General features: G+C 41.2%; 3 protein-coding genes across 6 annotated transcripts in view; 2 read left to right on the forward strand and 1 right to left on the reverse strand.

Moving 5' to 3' along the window:
- The window catches only part of LOC118100302 (histone acetyltransferase p300), a 28,741-nt gene extending 17,905 nt beyond the window's left edge, over positions 1-10,836 (reverse strand). For 2 of the 4 annotated variants that reach the window (XM_035145242.2, XM_035145240.2), the window contains exons 1-10: positions 10,330-10,836; positions 7,556-8,238; positions 6,131-6,310; positions 5,512-5,842; positions 4,635-4,748; positions 4,017-4,256; positions 3,656-3,761; positions 3,360-3,485; positions 2,174-2,291; positions 1,583-1,724 (exon numbers count right to left, since the gene is read on the reverse strand). In XM_035145242.2, the coding sequence (XP_035001133.2) occupies positions 1,583-1,724; positions 2,174-2,291; positions 3,360-3,485; positions 3,656-3,761; positions 4,017-4,256; positions 4,635-4,748; positions 5,512-5,842; positions 6,131-6,310; positions 7,556-8,238; positions 10,330-10,423 (2,134 nt within the window). In that variant the 5' untranslated portion in view covers positions 10,424-10,836. Of the gene's footprint in view, positions 1-1,582; positions 1,725-2,173; positions 2,292-3,359; positions 3,486-3,655; positions 3,762-4,016; positions 4,257-4,628; positions 4,749-5,511; positions 5,843-6,130; positions 6,311-7,555; positions 8,239-10,329 lie in introns of all 4 variants that reach the window. The other 2 variants (XM_035145241.2, XM_035145238.2) reach the window with 1 other exon arrangement.
- Positions 10,837-10,841: 5 nt separating this feature from the next.
- LOC118100913 (poly(A) polymerase beta-like) lies at positions 10,842-16,197 on the forward strand. The gene is given in 11 exon segments (XM_047338424.1): positions 10,842-10,953; positions 13,050-13,159; positions 13,162-13,233; positions 13,342-13,453; positions 13,606-13,695; positions 13,981-14,119; positions 14,280-14,352; positions 14,472-14,743; positions 14,897-14,972; positions 15,150-15,265; positions 15,370-16,197. Coding segments are annotated over 10 exon segments (1,110 nt in total). The 3' UTR covers positions 15,204-15,265; positions 15,370-16,197.
- A 163-nt stretch (positions 16,198-16,360) lies between these two features.
- Positions 16,361-27,494, forward strand: l3mbtl2 (L3MBTL histone methyl-lysine binding protein 2). The gene is made up of 18 exons (XM_035145253.2): positions 16,361-16,481; positions 17,574-18,030; positions 18,166-18,283; positions 18,789-18,922; positions 19,597-19,663; positions 20,505-20,581; positions 21,227-21,344; positions 21,482-21,616; positions 22,822-22,910; positions 23,031-23,274; positions 23,491-23,549; positions 24,222-24,326; positions 24,476-24,623; positions 24,767-24,849; positions 25,012-25,246; positions 25,795-25,860; positions 25,952-26,116; positions 26,207-27,494. The coding sequence occupies exons 2-18, from the start codon at positions 17,680-17,682 to the stop codon at positions 26,488-26,490; spliced, it is 2,478 nt and encodes an 825-aa protein (XP_035001144.2). The 5' UTR covers positions 16,361-16,481; positions 17,574-17,679; the 3' UTR covers positions 26,491-27,494.
- The last annotated feature ends 163 nt before the right edge of the window (positions 27,495-27,657 follow it).

The following is a 27,657-nucleotide window of genomic DNA, read 5'->3' on the forward strand; positions in this document are numbered from 1 at the left end:
GCATTTGGACACGTGGGGAAAAAAACATTTACATGGTCAAATGAATAGCAAAAGTAAAAGGAAAGAAAAGGAATTGGGATTCCCATTACCTTGTCAAAATTTTCTTTGGTAATAAATTTGCGACAAAAAAATCGATGTATACAAGCTAGAGCTGATCTTTATAAAAACCTGCTGAATTCATATTTGTGTTCCTGGATAAATGTGCCGTTGCTTCTTCTGCAAGATAGAAGTTAAAAAAAACTCAGCCTTGTGTGATAATCTGTGGGAAGTACTTCTCTTCTGTGTGTGTCTGCCCGTCTCTGTCACTCACAAAAACCACATGTATTTAGTTATTAATCAATGGTGTCGGATCATGAATCCAGATCATTCCGGTCATTTTAACCCTGAGGTCCTGGCTATGCATGTCTCGTATTGTGTGTAGCAGGTGATCTACATGCGCCATAAACTCTAAAGCAAATCAACAAACACAAAATAAACTTCAGTACTGTTCAGGTCCTAATAACTTGTGATTAGTGTTTGTGTTTATTGATTAAGTGTAAGGTGAGCACAGACAGGAAACTTTGACACGGTAAAAGACGACCGGATCTTTAATGTGCGTCTGTCCTGATCCTGAAGCAGCTGATGTTATAATTATGCAGCGGCAGAACATCACAAAAAAATGAGCATAGCAGAAACCAATGAGTTGATTATGTTCTTCCACGGCAGGCATCCACGTCTGCATCGCAAAATACGATTAATTCCCCCAGCTCTAATACAAGCTATAACTCCAAGCTGTGATCTCCAACTAGATAGCTGTGCTGATTAGCCAATTTGTATCACGTGTCTCTATCATAAACACTTGCATGCACAAAGCATTTGTTAAAACATTCAATGTAAGCTCACAGCATGGTGCATGCAGAGCTTGTATCAAAAAATAACTTTAAAGTATGGCAGCATTTGAGATGTTTCACAAAGCAAAAATATAGCAATGTAAACTTTGTTAGGCAACGGTTGACACTTGTGGAGGCAATACCTCAACCACCTTAAAAAGAGGCATCTTCGGGGACCTTTAAGAGTGTTTCCCCCGGGTCGGTGCAACCACAAATAGCTGTGTCTTGCAACATCCAGAAACTTAAACGTTATCGTCGACCAACACATGAGATCAGTTGAAAAAGACCAGATAAAAGCAGTGACTGACAATGTCACACTATATCTAGCAAGGATACGGTGCTGTTCAAAGCCCTGGACAAAGTGGGACTCGACACTGATACTCACTGTATATGCACAGTATGATCTGTCAGGTTCTTTAATGCAATGTTGTGTTTTAAATGGTGCATAAGTCTACAGACTGGTACGAGTCCGGATAGTCTCATCAGTACATTTCAAAAGATCACAATTCCTACTGTGGATCATGATATTGTGCGTTAAAATGGTCGTGTTGGGATATTTCAGTAACATCCGCCGCTACTAATCAAATGCATGAGCTAAGATAAAAACAATGCTGAAATATCACAATGTCCCTCTTCATCTGATTAAATTATCATTCACATGAATGTGTGCTGCTCAGAATAACATTAGCTGAATATGCTGCATGTCCACTCACTTGGAGGCAGTCCAGTGGAGGGCTGACCCAAGCCGGCAGGCCCGATGCCCAGGCCCTGCTTCTGAAGCCGGGTCCTCCTCTTCTCTTCCAGCTCCTTCTGGATCTTATAGATCTTCTCTGCTAATAGGTGATAGTACTCAGCCTGTCAACAAGAGGGTAAACAGTGGAAAGGGGTTAAAAATCCCAAAGAATATTAGCCAAAAAACTAAAATACTGCTATTATATCTACTGCTGCAAACTAATTAGATTTTAAAGTTTAATAAATAATGAAAAATGACAAAGTAGCACCAGGGATTACATATAAAGCCAGTCATAATTCATGAGTCCCCCCAGGATTTGAATCCAGGTCCTTTGATGAGACAAATCTTTATACACTGCAGTAAACTTAACCTGGTAATTCACGAGTCAGACTCATGTGCTCTAGGTTTGCAGCCACATCCTGTAATGGCATATGAGCTGTGAATTTTTATTAAACTTTTGAAACCAACAGAATTACTTATTAGCTGGCTATAGCTGCAAAATGAATGGTTTCTACAAGGTTCCTCCTTACAGAGCAACGCACTGAGCTAAAAGATAGAGCGAGAAACTTACTCGACTATTGGCTGACTCATACATGTCCCCCTCAACTTTTCTGGCATAGGCCACCAGGTTCTCCATCCGCCGGTCCTTGAGGGCAGCGGGGTCTGGAGTCGGAAAAATGGCCTGAACACTGGACGGGTGATCAAAAAAGAGAAGGAAAGAAAAATGAGGGGGAAAGGGGGAAAAGGAGGTGAACAGATATTTAATTACTGACGCCATCTCAGTCAAAGAACTGCTTAAACAGAACATGTTTGTGTTGATATGGCATCTAAACCCTTAACCCTTAAATCCCTCAAGTGATCATTTGAGCGATTTTCTGTGTGGATATAAGTTTATGTCTACTATAGTTTTTACCTAGTGCGTAAAAATCTGTCTTCAGGACGTGCAGCGTCATAGTCTGAGAGTTTTTGTGGGTAAGAAAACATTAATGTTCTTCAGCACTTAACATCTTATTAAAACATGAAAATATGGTTCAGTTAATTGCTAGATATAAGCTGTGTATTCTGCTGCAGCTGTGGAATAAATATTTTTTGGACTTACTAACAAGCATGGTAACGTTACAAGCAGTACGAGGCCCACACTGGTGATGCAATTTTTTAACCCATACAGACCTGATGCAACATATAAACCTTTAAGACCGGGTGCGAAGTTTGCGTGCTTCTCCCGACAATGTCATTTCAAGACATTTGACTGATGAAATACATCGTGATTTGCTGAAATTGTCACAGGAGGGGTTCAATGCATTATGGGAAATGTAGTTTGTTTGTTATCATTTTTTTTGTCGCGTTTCAGACAATAAGCAAGAGGAGCGATAATTACGCAGATTAGAGTTTAACTGATTAAAACAATGAAAATTGCAAGATTCAGACACGGCCAGCTTTATTGTTCTATATGTTAACAAAGTTTAGGGAAAAGGCAATGATTTACAATGAAAACTAAATGTTTTAGCTATCATATATGTTATATTATTTCATGTCTATCTGTTTCAGATGCTGAGAAAGTTTGACAAAACTTGGCAAATCTGTCAGCTCTTCAGAAAACACGGATGGTTGTTTTGAAACAATGCTTAGGTCTTAATGGGTTAAATACTTAATGTGTATTGTTTGAAAGATATCACTAATATTATATAAAATACACCAATACAAATGTGATAGTGTACCGTGGAAACAAAAATTGGAAGTTCTTGTTTCGCACTTACAGTTTGTGTACCAAATGGTTTCGTAGGTCCTGTGTGATGTCCTCATGCCAGCTTTTCCTCATGCCTGCAGCAGAGGGCGGGGCTGCTGTGGGCAAGGAGCCGAGCCCACCAACATCATTCATCAGACTGGGAGAGAGGGATGGAAAGAGTTTTAATGATTAACTTATTAAAGACATGGATGAATGCCTCGGTCAGATGAAGAATTGAATAAAATGGTGGAAATGAGCGTTAATTGCTTCTAATCAAGACATCCACCGGCACGTATGGCACGTTATCATCTTTGTGTTCGTTCTCACCCTTGGCTGGACACATTCAGGTGCATCATGGTATCCTGTAGAAGGTTGGCTTGTTGGCTCTGAGATGCAGCTCCCACACCTCCATTGACTCCCATGGGATTTGTACCTACACATGTAAAAAGACATATGTTTTCATTCCCAAAACCCTGCTCTGGATCTTGTGCCTTCTTCGAGTTTCATAAAATAAAAAGCATATTCTTGAGGCACAGCTTCAACAGGGCTACTTTTTTTTTCTACCTTGTGTCCTTTGAAAGCTTCTTTTTATAGGCATTTTTCATAGCTAGTACCTACTGAAAGGCCACTTGAAGCATCTTATTCTGTGTGTGGGGAGGAAAGCAAGTAAAAACATATGCTTACTAACCCATTGGATTCAGAGACCTCATGCCGGTCTGGCCATGCAGGCCTTGGTTGGGCATGTTGGGTTGGGCAGTCTGAACTTGGACCTGGTTGCCCTGGTAGGTGAGGCCCAGGGCCGCGTAGGCTCTTTCTATGGAGCTGGGGTCAATCTGGCTCGGTGGGTTGAGGTTCGGAGCACTTGGCTGGCCACCGGCTACAGCCCCAAGAGAGCTGCCCAGACCTGCACTGGCCGCACTGAGTAGAGCTGTGGGAACATCACAAGAAGAGAGCAAGGGTTTATAATACACCTGATCTGCTTGATGATATACTGCAAAAACAAATTCATAAAATAACATGCTTAAGAAGAGCATGTGCCTGAATAGTTATGCATAACTTATGGCAAAAATCTGCTGCAAATTATACTGTAAATACTGCATAAAGTCAATTCAGCATGAAGTAAACCACGGCAATACTAGCATCACAAATATGAATAGCAATTCATACATTTACAAAGTCACATAGAATAAGTCAAATTGAAGATAGTGTAACATCGACTCGATATAACATCATTAGGATGTACAGTAAAGAGTGATCAACAGGAGTGTACAAGTTTAGCATTGTTTGGTCAGATACAGACACTCACACTGAGGGTTCCTCTTGTCCCCAGCGTTCTTGAGTGGCAGGCAGACGGGACAGTCGTGCCGCGTGCAGTTCTTCCAATGAGAGATGATCTGCCTCGATGATGCACAGTGTGCAACTGAGGATGAAAAGGGGGGAGACGACAAGAAGAGATGGGAAACAGAGTTACATGATAGGAGGGTAACAAGTGAAGTCAAGAAACGAAACTAAAAATACGTGGCTAAAAACCATGAGGAAATCTGGTGTTTGGTTTCGCTTGATTGTTTTTATGAGTACACCAAAAACAAAAATTATTAAATCTAATTCAACTTATCGTTTGTGTAGCCAAAATAGGACAGGCACTTATGCCTCCAATGCACCTGCTACAGTATTCAATTGGGTAACATCTACATTCATTAGGAGCAAACCACCCAGAGCAGTATAAAACACAAAACCCCATGACTGAGCATGCAAGATGAACAGAGCGCTACTACAGAGAGTAGAAATGCAATCACTCTGTTGTTTTAGAAAAAACTGCACTGGCAAGTCCATTGTAATAAAAGATTATGTCACCTGATACAACGATTAAATGCTTTTTGACAACCAAAATTGAGATCTAAAGCAACATGAGCATTTTTCATTATTTACCTATATAATTTGTCCCACTGTTTCATAATGAACCAAAAAATAACTCAAACTCTAAATCTATAAGTTTTATACCACCCTCAACTTGTAGAATTCGGCATAATACTGGTCTTCTCTGTGTACCTGTCAGTCAGGTGCTGCATGTGTGTGTGCCGGAACTGCCACACAACTGTAACAAGGCTGCCTGCTTGTCCAACACAGGGACACATCATACCTATAAACTGAGTGCAGGAGCTTGTGGCATCCCTTCTACTCACCCTGACAGGACTTGCCAGCCTGGCAGTGAGTCATGTGATTGAGAACGTTCTTCATTGTGCGGCAGTGAGGAAGGTTGCACTGTCGCACTTCACCGTTGGCCTGTTCTCTCCGCTGACACTTGTGTGCGTGGAGCAGGAGTACCAGTTGCTGCTGGATTAGCTTGCGCTTCTCCGGGTCAGCTGTGGGTGGTGCACCAGCTGCAGCAGATGCTGCAGAAACCTGTGCACCAGGACCAACTAGACCTGCCTGAGTGTTGGGCACCATCCCCGGGGCCCCTCCCACAGGTGCACCAGAGGGACCGCCCACACCTGCCTGTGACTGCTGGGAGCCCTGGAAAGTAAAGTGGGAGGGAATAAGAAGAAGTAACATGGATGAGACAAAGAGTGAACCAACAGGAATTGGGAGAAGGTGAGTAAGAAGTGAGGAGGGTGAGAGGTGGAGGATAATAAGTAGAGATTATGGGGTGGTGACTTAACAGTAAGAGGAGAGTTCAACAAAGAAGATTGGGTCAAATGGAAGGAAGCACATGTTGAGATTGAAGGGAAAAGAAGAGGGGATACTTTTTGTATTTTTTTTAAATGACAAACATTTTGTTTTTAGTTTGTACTTGCTCCCTACCATAGCAGCCATTCCTTGCAGTGGCTGGTTCTTCTTGTCTACATTGAATGGTGCCAGGCTGTTGGCCATGGGGCCCTTGTTCTGGAGCTGAGGGCCCAGCCCTGCGCCTCCCAGACCTTGATTCCCCTGCCCCGCATACGGACCTCCAAAAGGGCCCCCTGGGTTGCCCATCATCCCCATCTAGCAGCAAAAAGGAAAAGAAGAAACATTTGAATAACCTATGTAGTTGAAACCACATTTCACTGATGGTATTAGAGACAGCATTTGAACTGCACATGTACCATTATTTCTGTTCTGGCAGTGTCTCCCCCAAACTCTTCTAAGGTGTTAAACAAGTAGGATCTGTGGATACTTCCTCAAGCAATAAACTAGTAGTCTGTGTTAATGGGACACTTTCATCTCACGAAAGCCAAAAGTATGTTAAAAAAAGTCTGTTTACCACTTGAATTTCCTATTGCTCCCGGGCAGATAAGACACAAAACACGTAATAGAGATAATGCACTTCTCAATCAGTTCACCAGGTAATTGCATCCAGCAATATGCAGTCAAGTCATTAGCAAATCATCTATAAACATATAGAAATCATGATTTAACATTCCACAGCAGGAACAGCACACAGCACTGTGACAATCTCACATTAGTATTTCCCCTTTTCTCCCTGCACACTGAAGGGGTTATTTAAACTTAAAACACGAATTAACTCCTCGTCCATTTCCCTGTCACTTTCCTCTGCTCCTGACGTCACCTTCACAAGTTAAGGGACATTTCGGTTTAACCACTCTCTATGCCTAACCTGCACACAACATCAATTGAACAACATTAGCCTTTGACAGCAGCATTTTACTGTCACTCCTGTGGGTCTGTCAATCACATAAGCAGATCATTGTTTTTGCCAATTCAACTACAATAATAAGCCTAAATGTGCTGTGTATTGCCTTAGTGATACTAGAATACACAAATGGATAAAGAAAATCCATTGAAACTCTGGTGTGCTGTAGTTAAAGAAAACAAAACAGCAAAATACAATTTGTGAATAGGTTTTGCACATAAGATTTTTGTTGTATATGGTCTTAACGTACATTCAATCACCATTCATTTAAAAATTTGCTGCCACAAATCTATTAATAACTGAATTTACTTAGCCGTGAAACTTATGAAATATTTCCTTGAATAATTAAGTAGAGAACCTAAGCTTGTCTTACTTTGTCAATGAAGCCATTGAAAAATATTAAGGTTTTTGACCATTAACTGAAAGATAATGCAAGTTATGCAAATAAAAAAAGGAACACTGCTTTGAAATATAGGAGACAAATTTCTTGTTTTCATATAAATTCCATCACATTTTATTAAAAACAATATGAAATGGTGGATATGGAATATTAAAAGATGTCAAAAGGGAGAGAAAAATATTTCTATACACCTTACCTTGTTCATTGCTCCAGGCTGCTGGCCTCTCATCCCGGCCTGTCCACCAGCTCCCTGCTGTTGTAGCGTCTCAGCCAACAGGTTGCTGTTGCCGCCCATCCCCTGATTCCCAAAGCCCATCCTAGGGGAGCCATTCATCACCTGGTTCCCAATCATTCCTGACTGCTGCTGTCCATTATTGCCTTTCTGCTGTGCTCCCATCATGGCCCTGTTCATGCCACCCATCATTCCAGCTGCGGCATTCTGTTGTTGCTGCATCATGCTGGCCTGTTGTTGAGGGGAGAGGTGTTGCTGCTGCTGCTGCCCCATCATTTGCTGAGGTCCTTGACCAGGGGATGATTTCATGTTCGCCAAGTGTTGCCCCATGGCAGTGGGACCTCCTGGGCTGCCCATGGTTCCTTGGTGCCCTTGTTGGGCTGAAGTGGGCGCCCCTGCCCGCAAAAGCTCGGACAGTTGTTTGTGCTTGGCCACCGCATCCTGGCCTCCAACACCCCCTCCAGGGCCAAGACCAAGACCCATTCCTCCTGACCCTCCACCGCCTCCTCCAGGACCGAGCCCTGCAGGTCCTCCTCCCAGAGTGGTGTGCAGCTGGTTGAGGTCCCCGCCATTGACCAGTCCTGAATCATTGGAGCTGATGAGCTCATCTGGAAGTTCATGCTCCAATTCAAAGAGTGAGCCGAAATCTGAAATGGATAAATAATACAAAGTTTAGGAAGAGGAGACAATGAGATGGGAGACAAAGTGAAGAAAGTATGAGGAGGAAAATAAGGGCCAGAGCCATGTTAAGCCATTATAATCCTTAATATTTTCAGCATGACTGGGTAAAAATGAAATTGCATGCTTGACATTAGAATTAAAAACCTTTAAAAGCATTTTTACAGGTGTATCGCCAGTTTTCTTCCATCAGAAATTATCAACAAGTCGGTGAGCACAAAACAAATGAGACCAAAAGTAGAGTTGAAATCCATAAGAACTTGCAGGTCTGATATGTGGACACATGTGTAGCTGCATGCACAAAAATAAAGTGGGGCCAACAAGTCCACTACGACCAGTGGTCTCAGACTTTTGCAAACATAAAATCAAACCTGGTCTGCATGCACACAGACCCCTGCCTGCTAAATAACAGTAAAACTACAAAATAGAGAGACAGGTCAGTGAGGCACTCACACAGCAGTGCCTCAGACTGAAGTCTCTAAATTCAACAGCACATTTAAGCAATCAAGAAAGATACACAACCGACATCATGAAACTTTCAAAAGGACATCAAGACCAAAATCCACACATACCCATATTTCTCAAACTAAAGATTAAATGTCGTGATTTCAGTTCTTCCAGTAATCTGTTTGTTATAACACAGTAAGGAACAAAATACTGTCTTACTCACTCAACATTTAAATTTATGTAATTACCGATAACAAAACTGATTGATGTGGTTCATGTCACACAGAAATGAATATTTTGGGTTCAGAGTTTGATTTCGTTAGCAATGAATACATGACAGCTCAGGTCACCTGTCATTTTTCTTCTTTACATGTTGGTGTACTGTGAAGATGTTAAAGGATCTGTCCACAATGACAATTATCAGTTGCCATTCTAACCTTTAATAAACTGAAAACTACCATATTGGAGACATCAGCAGCAACACCAATGTATATTTAAATGAACACAATAAAGAATAGTATGCATAGAACCTGTGCCATATCTGGTCACATGCTTTTATTTCTCAAATTAACTGTAAACACGCAGCACACCAGTGCCACAAACAACCTTAGAAGACAATAAATCTGGATGAAATAAACTGCATCCTCATTCACGGGTCCTTTCCTTGACAGCACTGCACTGATCCTCGAAATAAATCAGGCAAGGTAACGTGAATGTGTGCGACGTCTGGGTGATTTCATGCTAAAAGTCCCTTTCCACGGGGGCTCGCTGTCACTGAGCAATGCTGACACCCTGGATACAGCTGCTGGTTGTAAACGGGGTTGAATGGATGCTTAAGTGATGAAATCTAGGTGATCGTTTCGTGCTCGGAGCAGCATTTTACAGGCTAATTCCACTCGCTTCATTTCGCAGTGGCTGGACATGGCGCTGTCCATGCTCCACAGCTCGGTTCACAGGCCACTCTATTCCAGCTGCTGCCACACGCCATCCACAAACACACACACCAACAATGCGAATTTGAGCTTAACAATCAGTCGGACCTGTGGGCCTAGACTTAGCCTTCCAACAGAGCTAGCACCGTGGGCCACTGCTGCTTGTGGCTAGCACTATACACGGTTGCTAAGGTTTGTCGGGAGAGGGTCCGAGTTATGATGGGGCAAAACAACAGATTGTTTCAGACGTGAGAGGCTTTAAAACTCGAGTAACACGGTGTGGATGCCTGTAGCTAACTGTCAATTTGACACATCTGTAAAACACCCAAAAACTTTATCACAACTTGGCTCGGCCCGGGGCTTATTGCGAGCCAGGCTGAAGTAGCCATTAGACACGGGACACTCAAGCTTGAGGACCCGCATTCGGTTCTCGCCTAGCCGAGTGGCTAACAGCGCTACCTCCGGCTAAAATGGCTGTTAGCATGCGAGCTAGCGAGAGGGGAGCTCCTCTTCGCGTCCGACACACACACTCGCAGCTAGCACGCTAGCGCTAGCGAGCTACGACAAAAACAGAGGAGTAATCCCGCGTCTTCTTCCTCTTTCGAGTGAAGCAGACACGCAGAAAACAACCGAGCTGGACGAATCCCACCGTAACAAACGATATCATTCCCGAATACTCACCGTTTCCATCGCTGGCGGAGGCGGAAAGTGCCGGAGAGGAGAGTTTAGGCCTCTTGGCTGAAGGCGGGCCAGAGTCCAGAACGTTCTCGGCCATATTTTTTCGAAATAAAAATATATAAAGTATCCACAGTTGCAGACGTTTTCACGCCGTCAGAAGCTCATTCCTCTTCGCGTCCAATATTGCGACTTTTCCCCCTCCTTTTGGGGGACTAAGAGGGGGAAAGTCCCGTGTGCAGATTACTCCTCTTTCCCTGGGTTCGCCTCTCGATTTCAGCCTCGGCGTATATCAACCCCCCTCCCTCCCTCGTCGGATTTTTTGTTCTTTATAAATTTCTGCCAGCGGAGGAGGAGGGGGTCGGCGAAAGTAAAAAAAAAAGGGGGAGACACACGCTGCGGCTTCCCTCTAAACTTACACCGCCTCTTCGGATGTAAATAAACCGTGCCCGGGTGTCTCTCCCGTGGCTGCATCCGTCATTTCAGCCTCCTTTTCCAGCGGAGTCTGGAGGAAGATAATGTCGGGCAGGGAGCGCTTGTTTGCCTGCGAAGTGATGGTGGGGCTGCTGGTGGCTGAGGATGAGGGGATGCGAATAAATAAAAACAACACCGATGATAAGGCTGACAAATGTACAGCTGAAAGGACGGGTGGATCATTGGCAATGGCTTTGCGTGTAAAAGAAGAAAAAGTTATTTCCGATGGAAGTGGCCCATGCAGGATCATGAGCATCTCATGCTTCTTTTAAGCAGAGGTTTGGCTACTAAACTTAAAGTTGGATAAGTTCAGGAGTTATCTCAAATGCAATAAATCAAAGTGTTTCATCAGTTCTGCAAATTAAACAAGTCCAGCAACTTGTCATGGGCTGCGGACCAAGAGGGAGACACCAGCCCTGGGAAGCTGCTCTATGTGTGTGATTAGTTTTAAGTTGATCATTCAGGAATTGACGTTCACTAAATCAAGTGAGACCCTGTCCTGTCACTCCTCGTTGGCTTTGTCTGCTTCACTCAGAAACTCCTTCACACCAAACTTCTTCAGCCTGTCCCGGTGTGAACTCCGGCTGCAGCCTCATTCTTTGACTTGTCACCCTCCTGTCCGGTTCTTGCTCTTCAACAGTCATCCGCTTCAACCTTCTTCAGTTTTTGATGAGTACATATCGAGATCTATCAAAGTAAACTACACACTAAATGCAGCATTTCAGAGGAAATGTGCAAAATCAGCCCAGTTTTGTACGTTTCTTATAAAAGAGCAATTGCCTGTTTGAAAATCCCATTAACAGCAAAACTCAATCTGCTCTTAATTGATAAAACTGCTCCATACGATATTCATCCTTATTCACAGGTTGATCTTTGCCTATCAAACTTCAGTGTTTCCCAAAAATGAAACAGAATGAAATCAATAGATCAATATTGTTTGTCAGTGTCACGTGTATTGTCTGTTTGTTTGAAGCAGCATCAGGCTTCTGTGTTCAAATAAATATGAGTAGTCTTGTGCACGGGCAGGCTCTCTTACATTTCCCTGCAATTCGGTTTCATTGACTGTAGACAGATTACAAACAGGCCTTGAATACAGTCTATGCTTGGCTTTATGTTTTATTCCATGCTACAATTTAGAATAAACTTTTGTCCATGGATTCCAAGCAGTTAGTAAAGGATGGAAACAAATCTGTTTTAATCAGTGGTGGAAAAAAGTTGGATATTGCAGCTCGAGATTCCTGATGAAGAGCGAATACCTATATTGTCTTTCCTAAAACTGTTTGATTCAGGCCAAGAGTATAAAATCGGCATGTCACTAATAAGACTAAAAACATTTGTATACGAGAAACTCTTCCGCGATTCAACAGGTCACAGAGTTTATTAGAAAGTACCAACTATATCAAATCTATAAATTGTCTACAAACATGGTCTCAAGGCCTCACAGGTCCTCTGCCCATGAATTTTAACAATTCCATCTGGGTGCTTAAAACTTGGTTAGGCAACAGATTACAATAACAAGTCTATTCACGCATGAAGCATCTTTCTGACAGTTTAATTGCTGCAGACACTGTGTACAGTTCTAATGTTTTGTAAGTTGCCTCATCCATTGATGCTTACCTGCCATTCAAAATTAAATGGCTTTATCAAACATCATCAAACCTCAACATCGCTGAATCATGACCTTTGGGGATAGGACCAAAGGAGCATATGTTTTACTAGGAATAAAACCTGGTGTGCTGGTATGGTTCCCACAAGGACCACAGCCATGGCTGGATTAACCCACCAGGGGGCCCCAGGCCATAAATCCTTGCAGCCTCCAACTCTGCCTGTCATCTGCAATGTGAATTCTGTATACTGGGCATACAATACACAACAGTAATATATAGTTCATCTCTATCATGTGTCATTTGCATTGCCTAAATTTAACATGCCAAGGTCTCAGTCGTGCATAGCTCCAACCCCTGCAGTTGATATTGAGCCCGTATCAGAAATAGCAGTTACTGCACCATTCCAAAAACCAACCACTTAAACACAAAAGTGAAGAAGAGGCCACACAAATGTCAGGTTTCTATATGTCCACCTCAGGCCTTTAATCTATATCACTATCATGTAGTCTGGTATTAGCATCTGTCAAGTGGTCAGTGTTAAGCACGGGTCTGTCCTGAGTGCGTCCTGTGATCTGGTCACTCAAAAAACATTCACAAGTGACATTATCAATGTCACTCTCATATGAATCTGTTTTGCCTCGACAGGTGCTGATATTGATGCTCTTTGTGTTGGGCCTGTATTTCTGGACAGAACGGTCTTCTTCACCTCCTTCTTTGAGAAGATCAAAGCCCAGGAGGAGGCCAAAGACATACAGGTTTGGCATATTAATCAATTATTGCATCTTTTATCATTATCATGCAAGTCAAAGTCTATTTTTCCCCAGTGCAAGTGACTGACAATATTGGTAAATGAAGATCTAATAACTACTAAGTAAAAATAATAACTAAAAACTCTACTGGTGCTTTGATAACTGGTTTGTGTTTCTGTATCTCATAGGTTGATTTAGTCTATGCCCAGATGCCACGGAGGTCTCTCAGTGACACACTCAACCTTCTTGACGACATGTGGATGAAGGACATGGATAAAGCCTCCGCCAGGAGTCTCAATGGTAACATCACACTCAAATACACAGCTGCTCAGGAATGCTGCAGTATGACCAGACGAATGGATTTATTTTTGTTCCAAGTTCATTTGCACTTTCCCCCTTTTTTTTTTTAAATGTGGCTGTTTGTGTATGAATCCCTTGTTTTCATTCTGTAGGTTACAGAGTCACAGAGGAAATCCTCCGTCTTGTGCCGAACGTCTCAAACTTCAGGCTCGCTCTGATAGCCATCAAGCTGTGGGCCAAAAGTAAGATGAACGACTAATTCATCACGCCAGACACTAAGTCTCTCTGTGAAGTGGTGCAAAATGATAACTTCAATCTCAGTTTATTGTTATTATGGAAATTTTGTTTGGTTTGTCTACATTTGCTGATGTGTAACCACAGGCCAGTCTCTGTTGTGCAGGAATAAACAATACACAGGTTAACTTAACTATATCATATGTACTAAACGTAAAGCTTTAGTAAAAGGGAACATTATTCAACTGACATTTTGTCTTAATCTTGTTTCTCATCCTTATTTTTCCCTTCAGGACGCAACATTTACTCTAGTGAGCTGGGCTTCTTGGGCGGGGTATCCTGGGCCATTCTGGTAGCCAGAATTTTCCAGGTTAATCCAAACATGACAGCATCCAGCCTGGTGATGAAGTTCTTCAGGGTCTACTCCATGTGGTGAGTTGTGTCAGCATTTCTCATAAATAAAGTATTTCTCAATTTCTTCACAATATTCGGTGATTTTTAAACTCTGCTTTTTATCACTGAAAATGTAACTGCATGTTCATACTTTGTAGACAAGCATCATTTGATTTGACAATCTTGTGTTTTGTGTCAGGGAGTGGCCTATCCCTATTCGTCTGAGGGTAGTGCAGGACCTCCACTACAACCTTCCCTTCTGGGATTCCATGGTAAGTCCTTTGCAGGATCTTTATTCAAAGTTTAACATACAAACATGATCAAGTGAGTTTCTGTATTATCCAGTTTAAAACATAATAAGATGAGAATCTGTGTTCACCTGCATTTCCAGTATAACAGACGTGATCAGTACCACTTGATGCCGATCCTCACGCCGGCATACCCCCAGCAGAACTCAGCGTTCAATGTGTCTCTCTCCTCGCTGACCATCCTGATCGAAGAGTTCAATTGGGGTATGTATAGTCACCCAGCTGACAACCATCACATGGTCACTACCTGCAATGCGAGGCAAACAACCATCAATTCCCGTGTTCTAACCGTGGATCAAAGGGATTACCTTCAGGTGGAAGCAACTTCTGCTACAGAGGAGCAGCATCTTGATTGGTGAGTCAAGTACAACTGGAATTCATGTCAACACATTTGTAGACAATCTAAAGGTTGGATGAACCCTTGGATGAAAAACAGTTTGAGGACTTTACATCCAGCTGCTGGAGCATTTTCTTCTTCCTGTAAATGATTTGTCATTCACTCGTTCAGGGTGGGCCTGGTGGAGTCCAGGATCAGACACCTGGTGGGAGCTCTGCAGATACATCAGTGCATTACCTTGGCTCATGTGAGTGTGCAGCCCTACTCTCCACCCAAGGAGGCCAATAGCACTTAAGGACATGATTTCATATTTCAACTCGTTCCTCTTTTTTGTTCTGATGTTCTGTATTTACTCTCAGTTTCCTGTAACAAAGCATTAACGCTCACGTCTCATGTTGGTTGTCTGTTTCTGTTTCTGTTTCAGGGAGGGTCTGAGCACAAAGTGGGTGATTGGATTTACCCTGACAGAGGAGTATAAGAAGATGAGGAACAAGAACGATATCGACCTGACCTGTGAAGTCCGCAACTTTACTGATACTTGTATGGTTTTGTTTCCTTCCTCTTCTTCTTCTTCTTTAAGTTTTGTGACACTGGAGCAAAGTTGTGTAAAAATGTGTTATCATTTTTATTTTGTGCCCTTGCAGTCTACAACCTGGCAAAGACCAGTGGCGTGTTTCAGAAGGGAATGGTCGTTTCAGTCAACTATGAAAAGAGGGAGGCAGTTGCCAAACATGCCAATGTGCTGCCCTGCCACACAGCTGACAAGATTTGATGCTTTGTTTGACAAAATATACAGTTTTCTGCTGTTTTTTAATGATATCTCTTTTTTTTTTAAATCTTCACAAAAACCATAATTTAAAAATGACATGTTGTGCCTTTACAGTGGCTTATGCACTGAAGTCTTTCTCGTCCTGGAGTTACAGGGATATCAAGACTCCAGGAAGTTACTGTGCCCAGATGAGAAATTGTCCAGCACATAACCCCTGTAAAAAACACAATGTAACATTTGTCACGCTTTATGATAAATTGATTATTCTCTCATAAGATATACATATTAAATATTGTTGATAACCGTTTTAAGTACACATTTTTAGTAACAGAGCTCTTGCTGAGAATGTTACAAAAACAAAATAAAAATCATTCTTGTTCTCTACAGGAATCCTCTATTACATCACGGCCCAGCAAAGCCACTCCAGCCTCCACAGCTCCACAGGCCACAAAGAGACCTCGTTCTCCCTCCCCTGGACCTATATAGAAGAAGTTAAAGCCTGAGGAGACAGGAGTGAAAGAGGCGAAGACCACCTCCCCTGGAAAGGGACCTCTTGTGTAGCAGCGCTCCCCCAAAGAAGGATGGTTGATGATATTTGGGAACTGAATACTTTAAATGGATGTGGCAAAAAGCAGGCCAGAGTCAGTGATGAAAAAACTTTTTTCAACGTTTTTGCAACATTTCCCCTATTTTTATTGTGAATAATTCACTGGCTCACCGTCTCTAAGTGGTATTAAGACACCAAAAAGAAGGCTAATATTTATTATTTATTAAAACTTCCATTTACTAATGTGACTAACTACTGCTTTTATTATTGTTAAAATGCATTAACACCTCAACACTTGTGCATTTGATTTGTGACCGGCCCTCCCATCTATAATTCTGCTAAAACATCATCTCCCACAATTCTCTGCGCGACAACGACAGTGACGTCAGAGGATAGCGACGGGTGCGCGTCGAAGATTCAGCTCAACATCTCCTCCACAGGTTGTTTGGTCACTTTGTAAAACCCTTTAACTAGTGTTCAGATATTATGAGCTTCTGTACGTGGCCATTGGACGTCTCGTCGACTAAACCGCTGCTTTACACCTGGATAAACTTGCTATTAGCACGATTAGCGATTAGCCCGCACGCACAGTAGCACGAGAGCTAGTCACGCTTGTGTTTATTGTTTGACTCGCTTGTTGTTGAGCTGTTTGCTTATAACCGTGATTATATATTGAAGTGTTGGTTGTTGCCTGTGTCCGACCTGGTATCTACCGTTACTCTGTAGTCACTTGCACACATAAGATACCAGGGCTGGACGATATGGCCCAAGTTGTTATCAATTTGAAAATGTTTTTAATATTCGATAGTTGAATGAATGTCAGGTTGTTATTTCGTTTACGTTTAAAGACTGATTTTACTCATGAGTAAAGGTTTTGGTTTTTATTAAGTATTTTATGTCTTATCTTCTTATACATTAATAATAATATACTTATGGATCAATAATGTGTTACACCCCCTCACTGTGTTTGTACAATGCATGAGCTTTATATCAATATATGTTTAACCTTTGTGATAATTACTGATTTTATATTACAATATTGGATATTAGCTGATTATTGACCCCATCGGCACTTGTAACACATCAGTAAAAATGATCAAATGTTTTCGTAAAGGTTATTTCAGATATTACACGTTAAATGGGAAATTTTAGACAAACTATCTTTTCCAATGTGAATACGATGACACTTTATTCCCTCATAATTTCTCTCAAGTAGAATTTGTGTAGTGTAACATCTAGTACACAGAAATAGTGGACCAGTAATCAGATATCGAATGACCTATCCTTCAGCTCAAGTTGTCCCTTTTGACCAGCATTTATGTTATAGTGCACAATCATATTAATTATCTATAATATTAATAACGTTTATTTACATAGCACTTTTCAGAAGAAAATTAGAAAGTGTAAACCGTTTGAATTTCAAGCACGCATTGATCAAAAGAAGCCAAACATTAGAAAGGAAAAGATTTCCATAGATTGCATTGTCTGTAACAATAACAAAAAACAACTTTGATTTCTACTTTCCTCTACAGACCTCATACGACAAAATTGTTCAACTCAAGTGGAGTAAGGATGCACCGACTGTACGTCCTGCTTTGGACTCGGTTTCATTGACAGTCCTGTTCAACGCGAGACAATATGCCCTATCACTGTGTGGCCTATGGATGTGGCAAAACTTCAGAAGATGGTGTGACGTTGTTTAAATTCCCCAAGGACCCTGAGGCCTTTCGCAAATGGGAGAAGCAGGTCCAACGCACCCGCTCAAAGTGGGTCGCCACACCCAACTCTCACCTCTGCAGCCAGCATTTTGGCAAGGAGTACTTTGAGCCCAGACCTGCCACCGGGGCTCTGAAGCTGAAGCCGGGAGCTGCCCCTACAGTGTTTGTCCGTCCACTCTGTTCCTCCTGCAGTGGAGCTGGGTGTGGTAAATGCCTGCCTGCTATCCAACGCAAAGGCATTACAGCTGAGCCACAGGAGCGCAACATTAGTGTGAGTAGTTATTATTGCGGAGCAGCAAAGGTCACTGCAGACAAAGGGAGAGTTCCTTACTCTTGGGGTTTTTAATATGTGTGATATATATCACTTTCATGCTCGATGTAAACCTCTTTGTTTCTCTCTTCACAGGCCGAACACAATGAATTAGCTCCCAGTTGTTCTGACGGGGCTGGTGGAGGAGGTGACAAAGGAGATCTGACAGGAGGAGAGATAAAGAAAGGAGGCCAAAGCAGAGAGGACCGACCAGGTGAGGCGCAAAAAAAGAAGAGAGAACAAAATTTCGTAACACAAAATGTCATTTTTCTGTTGGGTAGTTTAATGATCATGTCATGTGAGTCAAAAGGAGTGAAACCCCATCTGTATATTAGAGCTGGTCTGATAGTCCATATCAGTCCAGCTCTAATGGCTGACACCGACTAGGGAGTACAAAAATATTTTTACGGGGATATATTGTTCGATATACAGACTAAAAAAACATTTCCAATGACTTTATTATGTTATCAAATTTGCTATGATAAATAAATGTAATTCAGGCTTAATATAAATAACTGAATATAAATAAATAAAAACAAATAAAAGTCAAATACAAACAAATAAAGAAACATAAATGCACATCTTTTCTGCACTGTTTATTCATATTTGCAAACATAAACACTACTGGCCAACTGAAAATCAGTTGGGTTCAGGATATGCTCGAGGAGCTGTTAATTAAGTTAGTTGATCTTTAATACAATATCTGTTTACTTTTACAGTTGTGTGTGAGATGTGTGGCATCCACGGCACCTTTAGCACCTTCTTCTCGAAGAGCAAGCGCTTCTGCAGTATATCCTGCTCACGCTCTTATTCATCAAACTCCAAGAAGTCATCGGTACTGGCACGTCTGAAGGTGAGGAAACGCTGCCCACACAATAAACTGAGCGAGGAACTTGTTTGTTACCATGTTATGTATGTGGCATTTTCTAAAAATAAAAACAGTGTTTGCACGGTTTGACCAGGGAGTTCCTTCACTGAGTCAGGGTGTGGTCACTTGCGGCCACATCTTAAAATTTGTTGAAGGTTTTCAATTGAGCTGTATTAAGTTTGTAAAAGTAAACACAGAAAATTAGGTCTTTAAATGTAACATGTTTTGTTTATGATCACTCTGTCTTGCTTTGATTTATTTTACTCATTGTCTTATTTCTCAATGATAATAAACAATATGTTTGTGTGTGTGTGTGTGTGTGTGTGTGTGTGTGTTGTCACCTGCTGTTAAGACTGGGAATCTATGATTGTATTTATTGTTGTTATATATCAGAGTTTGATCTTTGACAAAAGTTCCATCTTTTTTTGCCATTTTTACTCTTTTAATAATGATTTACAACAATTTCCAGATTTAACTCTGGACCACATTTATTGTATCTTGACTTACTTAATCCTTCATAGTATAAAGATTCTTTAAAAACAATAGTCTGATGGCTGTTGGCAGTGATTGTTTCCGTTGCTGAGTGGACACAACAATGAGAAAGATGTGACGACTTACAATTGTCTTTATTTTGTCTTTATTTTTGTGCTCCTCTTCAGGGTAGACCCCCCTCCAAAAAAGCTGCTGTGATAAGAAAGGCCCCTCCAACCCCAACACGACTGAATAGTAACTGAACTCACACGCACACACACAGGCATGCACAACAAGGACTATTTTTCATTTTAAAAAAAAATCCCATATACCTTTTGAAGGTCCTAGATTTATGATAAATTTGCAGTTGTTGGTGGGCACCAGTGGAAGTTAGTCATGAACACACATCAGTTTAATATTTGGTTGGTGTGTATTCAACGTTTCATATTCTTTGTTTTACATTTTTACTAAAGAGTTTCACCTTCCTGGTTTTAGGTTTAGCTTTCTCTAAATTTAACAACAGAAAATGATGATGCACAAGTTTGTGGAACAGCGGCTTCTCAAAGTGGATGTGGTGTGCATTTTCTGTTTCAATGAAGTTATAAAGTTTCTCTCATATTAAATCAAAACTAGACAAACTCAATCCGGCTCAACTATAATGAGGAATATATCTGAACAGGGCCATGTGCTTTGCAGCCTATATGTTTGTGATATTTTCCCTATGACTTAGGTTTTATTACTTTTTATATTTTCACAATACAAAACACAAGGAGAAAAGAAACACATGCAATAGATGGATCAACTCCACACACAAACGACAAATTAAAACCCCAAACCCTAGAATCCTTTTTGTCTGACTGAAGTAAGGATATCGGCATGAACATTTGAAATGTTCACTCTACCACTGTCACCTGAAGAATCATTGTCCTTGAAGAATAGATTTTCAATTAGTGTCCAATGTGTTAAATTCTGTTAATTCTGACTGGTGATATTTATCAGGAAAAGTTGATCTTTACTGGTATTTGGTGGTTATTTGGAAATATTACAGTAATCAAGCATGTTGCTTCGCTTGTATGATTCCTCTCTTTCCACACAGGACCATCAGGTTTCGATTGGGGCACCTACTTGGAGAAGGAAACATCCCTGGCTGCGTCTGTCTCCTGCTTCAGACACGTGAGTGCTGTGCAGAAACTATTTACTCTACTCACAGATGATAATTGTTCAGGCTTTTGTCTCTAATATTGGTGGAGAATGGTGGTTTACGTTCTGTAAAATCTATACTCAAACCCATAATGCGCAACATGTTGCATGAATGACATTATTTCGATCTAAGTATTGAATGTAGTTCCAATATTTATAATTATTTTAGGCAGGGCAATTTAATATATATATCACCTTTCATACACAGAGGCAGATTCAGGGACATTAGGGAAAAATGGCTGTAATTTTTAAATGGTTAATGCCTTATTTCAGTTTGAGTTAAATTAAAATGGCATAAAAATTGCAACTGTCCCAAAAGTTATGGAAATGCGTACGGACCTGAATGTACATTACACCAGATACTGATCTACTAGAAAAGGTATTGTAGGCTTCTGGCTTTGAGCAGCTAATTTTTATTTTCGATATATTTAAACAAATTATTATTATTAGTTTTCTCCTAAATACCTGATTTATTTGTATTAAATCCACTGCACTTCTAAAAAAGTTGATTAAACATAAGAAATAAGTTGTTAGTGTTGCTGAGAATACAATTCCTGTAAAATAGTGAATGAGCAAGGTGATGATCTGTGATGAAATATCCGCCCGTCCGCTCGGCAGGTTCCACTCTGTGCCCAGTGGGACGATATCATCTTAGGGATGAAGGTGGAAGTCCTGAACACCAACGCTGTCCTGCCCAGTAAAGTCTACTGGATCGCTACTGTTATCCAGATTGCAGGTGTGTACAACTGTCTGTCAGTTATTTAAACAGGCCATCACACAATTCAGCCGTTGGTTTCTTTAAAATAATACATTTATTTTCTTATTCTCTATAATGGTATGTATAATAGCACTCCTCCTCTTCCTCCCCTCCAGGATACAAAGCTCTGTTGAGATATGAAGGCTTTGAGCACGACAGCAGCCACGATTTCTGGTGCAGCCTCGTTTCAGGAGAGCTGAAGCCAATTGGATGGTGCGCCATGACGAGCAAGCTGCTGGTGCCACCTCAGGGTGAGGATTCACTCAAATCTGACCTGCACTGTCATATGAACACAGAACTTAGCGTGCTGCTTGGACCAACACTTAACGGGGACCTTTTTAGCTTTTTCTTATTTTCAGCAGTAAAGATAATATTACAATGCTGGATTGTCATAGTAAATGTGGTCAGAGTTGCCAAAAAATGGCTAAATGCATGTTAGAGTAATCTCTGTATGCCACAGGGAGCAGGGCTTTTCTGTGAATGCCTGGTTTCAAAAATAAATTTCTGAGGTCAGATTGCCTTGAACTTCCATACACACAGTGGGCTGTTAGGGATTACTGTGCAACAGCGCCCTCTGCAGCCACATGTGGTAATCAATTCTGTTGAACTCCATGCCCAAGCCATTAAGTAGTTTTCATGAAGAGAAAAAATAAAGCCTGCGTAGTCCCTCTCTCTGAACTGAACAGTGGGTATTACTCTGTTTAGAATTCTTCCTATTTAGAAGCCAAGGCAATTTTATTTATATAGCACCTTCCATACACAGAGGTAGATTCAAGGTGCTGTACAGGGACATTAAAAAACAATACAGAGACAAATAAACAGAAAACGAAGCACAGATTAAAACCATCAGCAATCACAAAAGATTAAACGTAGTTTAAAAGAGATAAAGCAAAGATTAAGAGTTAAAAGAAATGAAAAGTATAAATATGTATCAAAAATGTAAATAAATAAGTTGAAAAGGAAAGATAATATATTTTTTTAAAGTAAAATAGATTGAACTGCGTAGTATAATAAAATAAAATTGGATAAAATACAATGATAGGACCTCGCTGAATATTGGAGATAAATGCTGGTTTTGAATGACTTCTTTTTAAGTCTTAGTCTTTTTAAACTGATCCACAGTTCAGTATTACTCTTGAACTTGTTGGGACAGATTCTGGCTATTTAGGCTGTGACTATCAGGCACTAACACACTTCTCACAGGAGATTGGACACACTCACCAAAGTTGCACAGAGCAAGAAGAGAGGTTCATGGTGAGCTGTGGGAATGAAACAGGAAAAGTCAAGTCAGTCTATCAAACTGGATTTGAATCTCCTATTAAATAGTGTTGCTTTAAATAACAATGGACAGGAGAAGTTTTTAATAATTAGTTGTTAAAATGTGTCGCCACTGGCCTACATCAAATATATTAACAATAAAAAATGTTCTCATTTGACAAATTGTGTGTGTCCATAGGTGTGAAGCAGAACATTTCAGACTGGAAAGAATACCTGATGAAAAAGCTGGTGGGCGCCAACACTTTACCTGTGGATTTCTTCGCAAAGGTAAAACCATTTACATTCTGATTCTGGTTCTGTTGGTATATATGTAAAGAGTGTAGACTTCATTAAAAACACTATCCCCATCTCGGTCCTGTTATCACTCTTCTTACGACCTTCTCCCAGCTGTCGGAGAGCATGAAGTCCTCTTTTAAGTTAGGCATGGGTGTGGAGGTGGTGGACCCCAAACACGTGAGCCGAACCCGCGTGGCCGCCATAGACTCCATAATCGGTGGCCGTCTGCGGTTGGTGTACGCGGACCAAAGTGACGCCCCCGCCAATGTCGTTGCTGATTTCTGGTGCCACATGTGGAGTCCCCTCCTGCACCCGATAGGCTGGTCCAGCAAAATGGGTCATGAAATGAAATCACGTAAGTCAAGGATTATCAAGACATTCAGACGGAAAACTGGCAGGAAAATGTCTCACATACAGCCCCTCCAGAAACTTTCAGGAAAATGTCCGCACTTTAGTGCACGTCTGAAAGCAGTTTTAGAAATACAATAAAACAATTAACACAAGAGACACACGCTAATAATTGAAAGAATTAAGTTAAATATAATATATAGTCTTTCCTTCTTTTTTATAGCAAGTGCTGGTGGTGGTTTAAGGCATAACTCTGACTACACATTCCTGCTCTTTAAAAAGGTAAGAAAAATCTCGTTAAAGGCATTTGTCAACTGTGATATATCACAGCTCAATATTTGATGACGGATTGAAATTAGAATGTACTGAGAGCGGATACCTTGCTCATTGGCCACTTTATCTGCATATTGAATTATTATTATATATATTTTTTTCTATTTTATTGCCTATTCTATTTTTACACTTTCATGTGCTCCCTTGTTCAGCTTGTTTTGACTATGCCGTTGTATCAAGTGAATCTCCCTGGCATGGGATCAATAACGTTTATCTTATCAGATAAATATACCATAGTTGAATGGAATATCCTACTCTATAGTTACTGAATGTATCACGCCCTCCCACACACAAAATCCAGAGTATTATCTGGATCGGGATGTAAAAAGATATGGACACTCTACACATGCCTGATTATTATAATTTTTTTGCTAATAGAAACCTGGATCCGTCCACTCTATCGAATCTGCTGCAAAGTTAATGTGTTCTTCCCATACCACACCCTGAGCCTTTGTTCAGTAGCTTCTGCATTATCTTGCTAACAGACAGACAAACCTAACAACAACACAACTTCTGTGGTGGACCAAATTGGTGATAGTGAATTCTTCTGGGATAATCTGCACTTGCTACCTCTGCAGGCTTTGTATTGTTACTTCATGTTGACCACTGTATGATCTGCAGCCCAGGATCGTCTACATGGAGGGAAGTTTCTTTGAAGAAGGAATGAAGCTGGAGGCCATTGATCCTCTGAATCTGGGAAACATCTGTGTGAGCACTGTGCGCAAGGCAAGACAACTTTCTGGTTCTCCTTGAACAGTTATGGATTAAATTGCGTTGCCACCAGAGTAAAAATCTGAACTCCTACACTGTTGTCTCTTCATTTTGTATGTCTGTTTCCTCTGTGTCTCTAACTCGGCCCTCCTTGACTTCTCCAGGTGCTGTTAGATGGTTACCTGATGGTTGGTATTGATGGCGCCTTATCTGACAACAGCTCTGACTGGTTTTGTTACCACGCGTCCTCTCATGCTATCATGCCTGTAGACTTCTGTAATAAGAATAACATCCCTCTCACCGTGCCTCAAGGTAAATATATACACCCCCATGTGATGCATATCCACACGCTGCTTCCTGCAGTAATGGAGCTCACACTTTGTCTTTGCAACATGTGTACTGGGCTCTGCTGGTGTTAGTTTGTGCTCATGAAAGACGTCTTTGTTTCCTGTCAGGTTACGACTCTCAGACATTCACCTGGGAAAAATACCTGAAAGAGACCAACGCTAAAGCTGCACCGGCACGACTGTTAAATGCTGTAAGACAGGAAGTCCAAACCTAGTGCATCATTTGAAATTGTGCTCTCTGTTTTGTGACACCAAAAGTTTTTTTGCCATATGCCATTATTGATAAAAGTATACATCCAAATACGTAAGGTGCAATCTTTCTATAAGTTCAAACATGCAGTTTCTTTTATCAGGACTATCCAGGTCACGGTTTCCATGCCAACATGAAGCTGGAGGCAGTGGACCTGATGGAGCCACGCCTGGTATGTGTGGCCACCGTCAAGCACTGTGTGGGTCGCCTGCTGCTCATGCATTTTGACGGTTGGGAGGATGAATTCGACCAGTGGGTCGACCACCAGTCCCCAGACATCTATCCTGTGGGCTGGTGTGAGCTCATGGGCTACCAGCTTCAGCCGCCTCCTGGACTCGGTAACTATCTTATATTTATAGTAAAGCCCTTAGTGCTTCAATATGTAGAGTGAGTGTCAGGGCAGTCAGCTGGGTTAATCCGCCTAAGTCCAGACTGTATATAAAGATGGATGACACGCCAATACACAAGCTGGACTAAGACAGTCTTAGCTGACAATCACTAAGTTTCACCCTGTTTTTATAGCATCAAATATCAAATCAAATCAAATCCAATACTGGAAAAGTAAGTTTAGTTTATTCTGTCCCATCAAATAACATGAAGGAGACTGGATTTATAACCTATATTGCAGTCTGCCACCGGGTGGCGATCAAGGTGCTTTGTTGGGCCGCAGTCATGTCGTCCATCTTTATTTACAGTCCGTGCCTAAGCCAGTCTATTCTGATGGAGGTGTTTACATTTTCATGTTGTTTGAACTTCAATTCAGTTGCTAAACTTGTAAAGTCAGCTAATAAATAAAGTAAAACAAGGCAGGATGCTTATCAGTGCTGTACAGCAGAGGTGTTTGTTACATATATAAAAGTGATGGGTGTTTTATTCTTTTTTCCAGTTGATTTAATCACAAACGAGGTGGTACGGAACAAGAAATGCAAGCACTTTTATTACGGGAAGAAGAGTACGTTCTGATTCAGAAATGAACAGTGTTTTCTCTCATATGAAGAAATATGAGAAACCGCTCCTTCACCTCCACATTTTTCTTACTAAAGGAAAGAGGTATGGAAGGAAGAGGCTCTCTGATGAACATGCTGAAGATGATGTTGCTCAGCAGGCTGAGGTCGGCGGCAGTAAGAGTCCTTCAGGGCTGTTAGACCTCAGTCTTCCCCCTAAAATGCCTCTCATCCAGCCCAAGACTGAGCCAGAGGAGCAGGAGAGTAAGTGGACAAACCCATGAACATGCTCTTCAATTTTCCCATTTTGCATGACACAATTTTGGTTACGGCCTGACTTAATTCTGTCTTTAGTCTTTGCAGTGCAGGTGAAAGTGGAGGAGGTGGAAATGGAGATACCTACTGATCCTCCAGGCAGAACTCGACAAGTCAAACATGAGGAGGGAAGGCAACCAAGTACGTCACGACAACATGACACGCCTGCAAAGAACCGCTTGGAAAACAAAGCACATGTAATGACAGAGAAAAATAAAGCTGCAAAAGATGGACTTGAAGAGCCAGGATCAACAGAAGTGAGCTTCACTGGTGAAAGCAACATGGTGCAGAGTGATAGAGAAAGACAAATACTAGACCAATAGGAGCGGAGCCAAGAGAACGACCGACCCATGGATGAAGTATTGGAGAGCAGCACGGAGCGGTTGAGGCTTGAGGAATGGAGAGATGAGGAGTTTGTAGAAAAGATGGAGACACAAAGACGACCCTAGTGATGGAGTACAATGAAGACTACGTGGCAGTGAAAAGACCAAGAGGAGACTAGGGCGATAAAACATCAATATTTATCGCAATATTACAAAGTCCAATAAATAACACTATCAGGCTTATGCATTGTGGAAACAGTGTGGAGGTAGAACACACTATTGATCTACCTCATATCGAGTATAAGTTTTTGCTGTTTATCAAGTTTTTGCTCAAAGAGTTTAAAAACAAAACCTTAACGCAGGAGAGAAAAAAATCACTCTGTAAACTTGAATGAAATAATTGGGACATTATGATATTGTGATAATTATATTGACTGATGTGAAAAAAATCTTCTTGAATAAGTTTTTGGCCATATCGCCCGACCCTCGAGGAAACAGACTGTGATGTTTACAGAGCAAAATGTACGTTAGTAGCGAGAGCTCGTGGTTAGTGAGGAGATCTTTGTACTAGTTGATCTGGCGACACCTACTGGTGGTCGCCACTACTACAGGTCCCAGAATTCCCGGGGGCAGCAACTTATTGAGCTGCTGCTTTATCAGAGATAGAACTAGAGCAACAGGTCTGTTTACTGCACAACCATACAAACCCACGCAGTTTTTTTATAAAATGGTTAATGATTGCAACCAATATCAGATTTCAACAGTGGAGCATAGACCTCAAAATGACTGCATCTTGTATATAAGTACCATCCTAATCAGTTTGAATCTACCTTGCTTTCTCCATGTTGGTTCCACTAAACACAGATGCCATGTGTTTCTCATGGTTTGATGAATTATGACTAAAATATATATTTCATCGTTTTGGGTTGTAAGACATATTTGTTTTGTCTTATTTTTTTCAGTTTGTAAATATGCAATGTATGATTTAAAAAAATTGTACTCCATTCAATGATTTGACTTTTTCTTTAATGATCTTTACAACTGCGACTTGAGGATTTGTTGTCGTGGTTAAGGATAACGAGCAATGAGCCATAAAGTGTATTTGATTTTAATCATGGAAAAGCAGCGTGCTAACATCTGTGCAAACGGCCTTCACTTTGTTTACTT

Source organism: Hippoglossus stenolepis, chromosome 21 (genome assembly GCF_022539355.2).
Source record: "Hippoglossus stenolepis isolate QCI-W04-F060 chromosome 21, HSTE1.2, whole genome shotgun sequence".
Classification (NCBI taxonomy): domain Eukaryota; kingdom Metazoa; phylum Chordata; class Actinopteri; order Pleuronectiformes; family Pleuronectidae; genus Hippoglossus; species Hippoglossus stenolepis.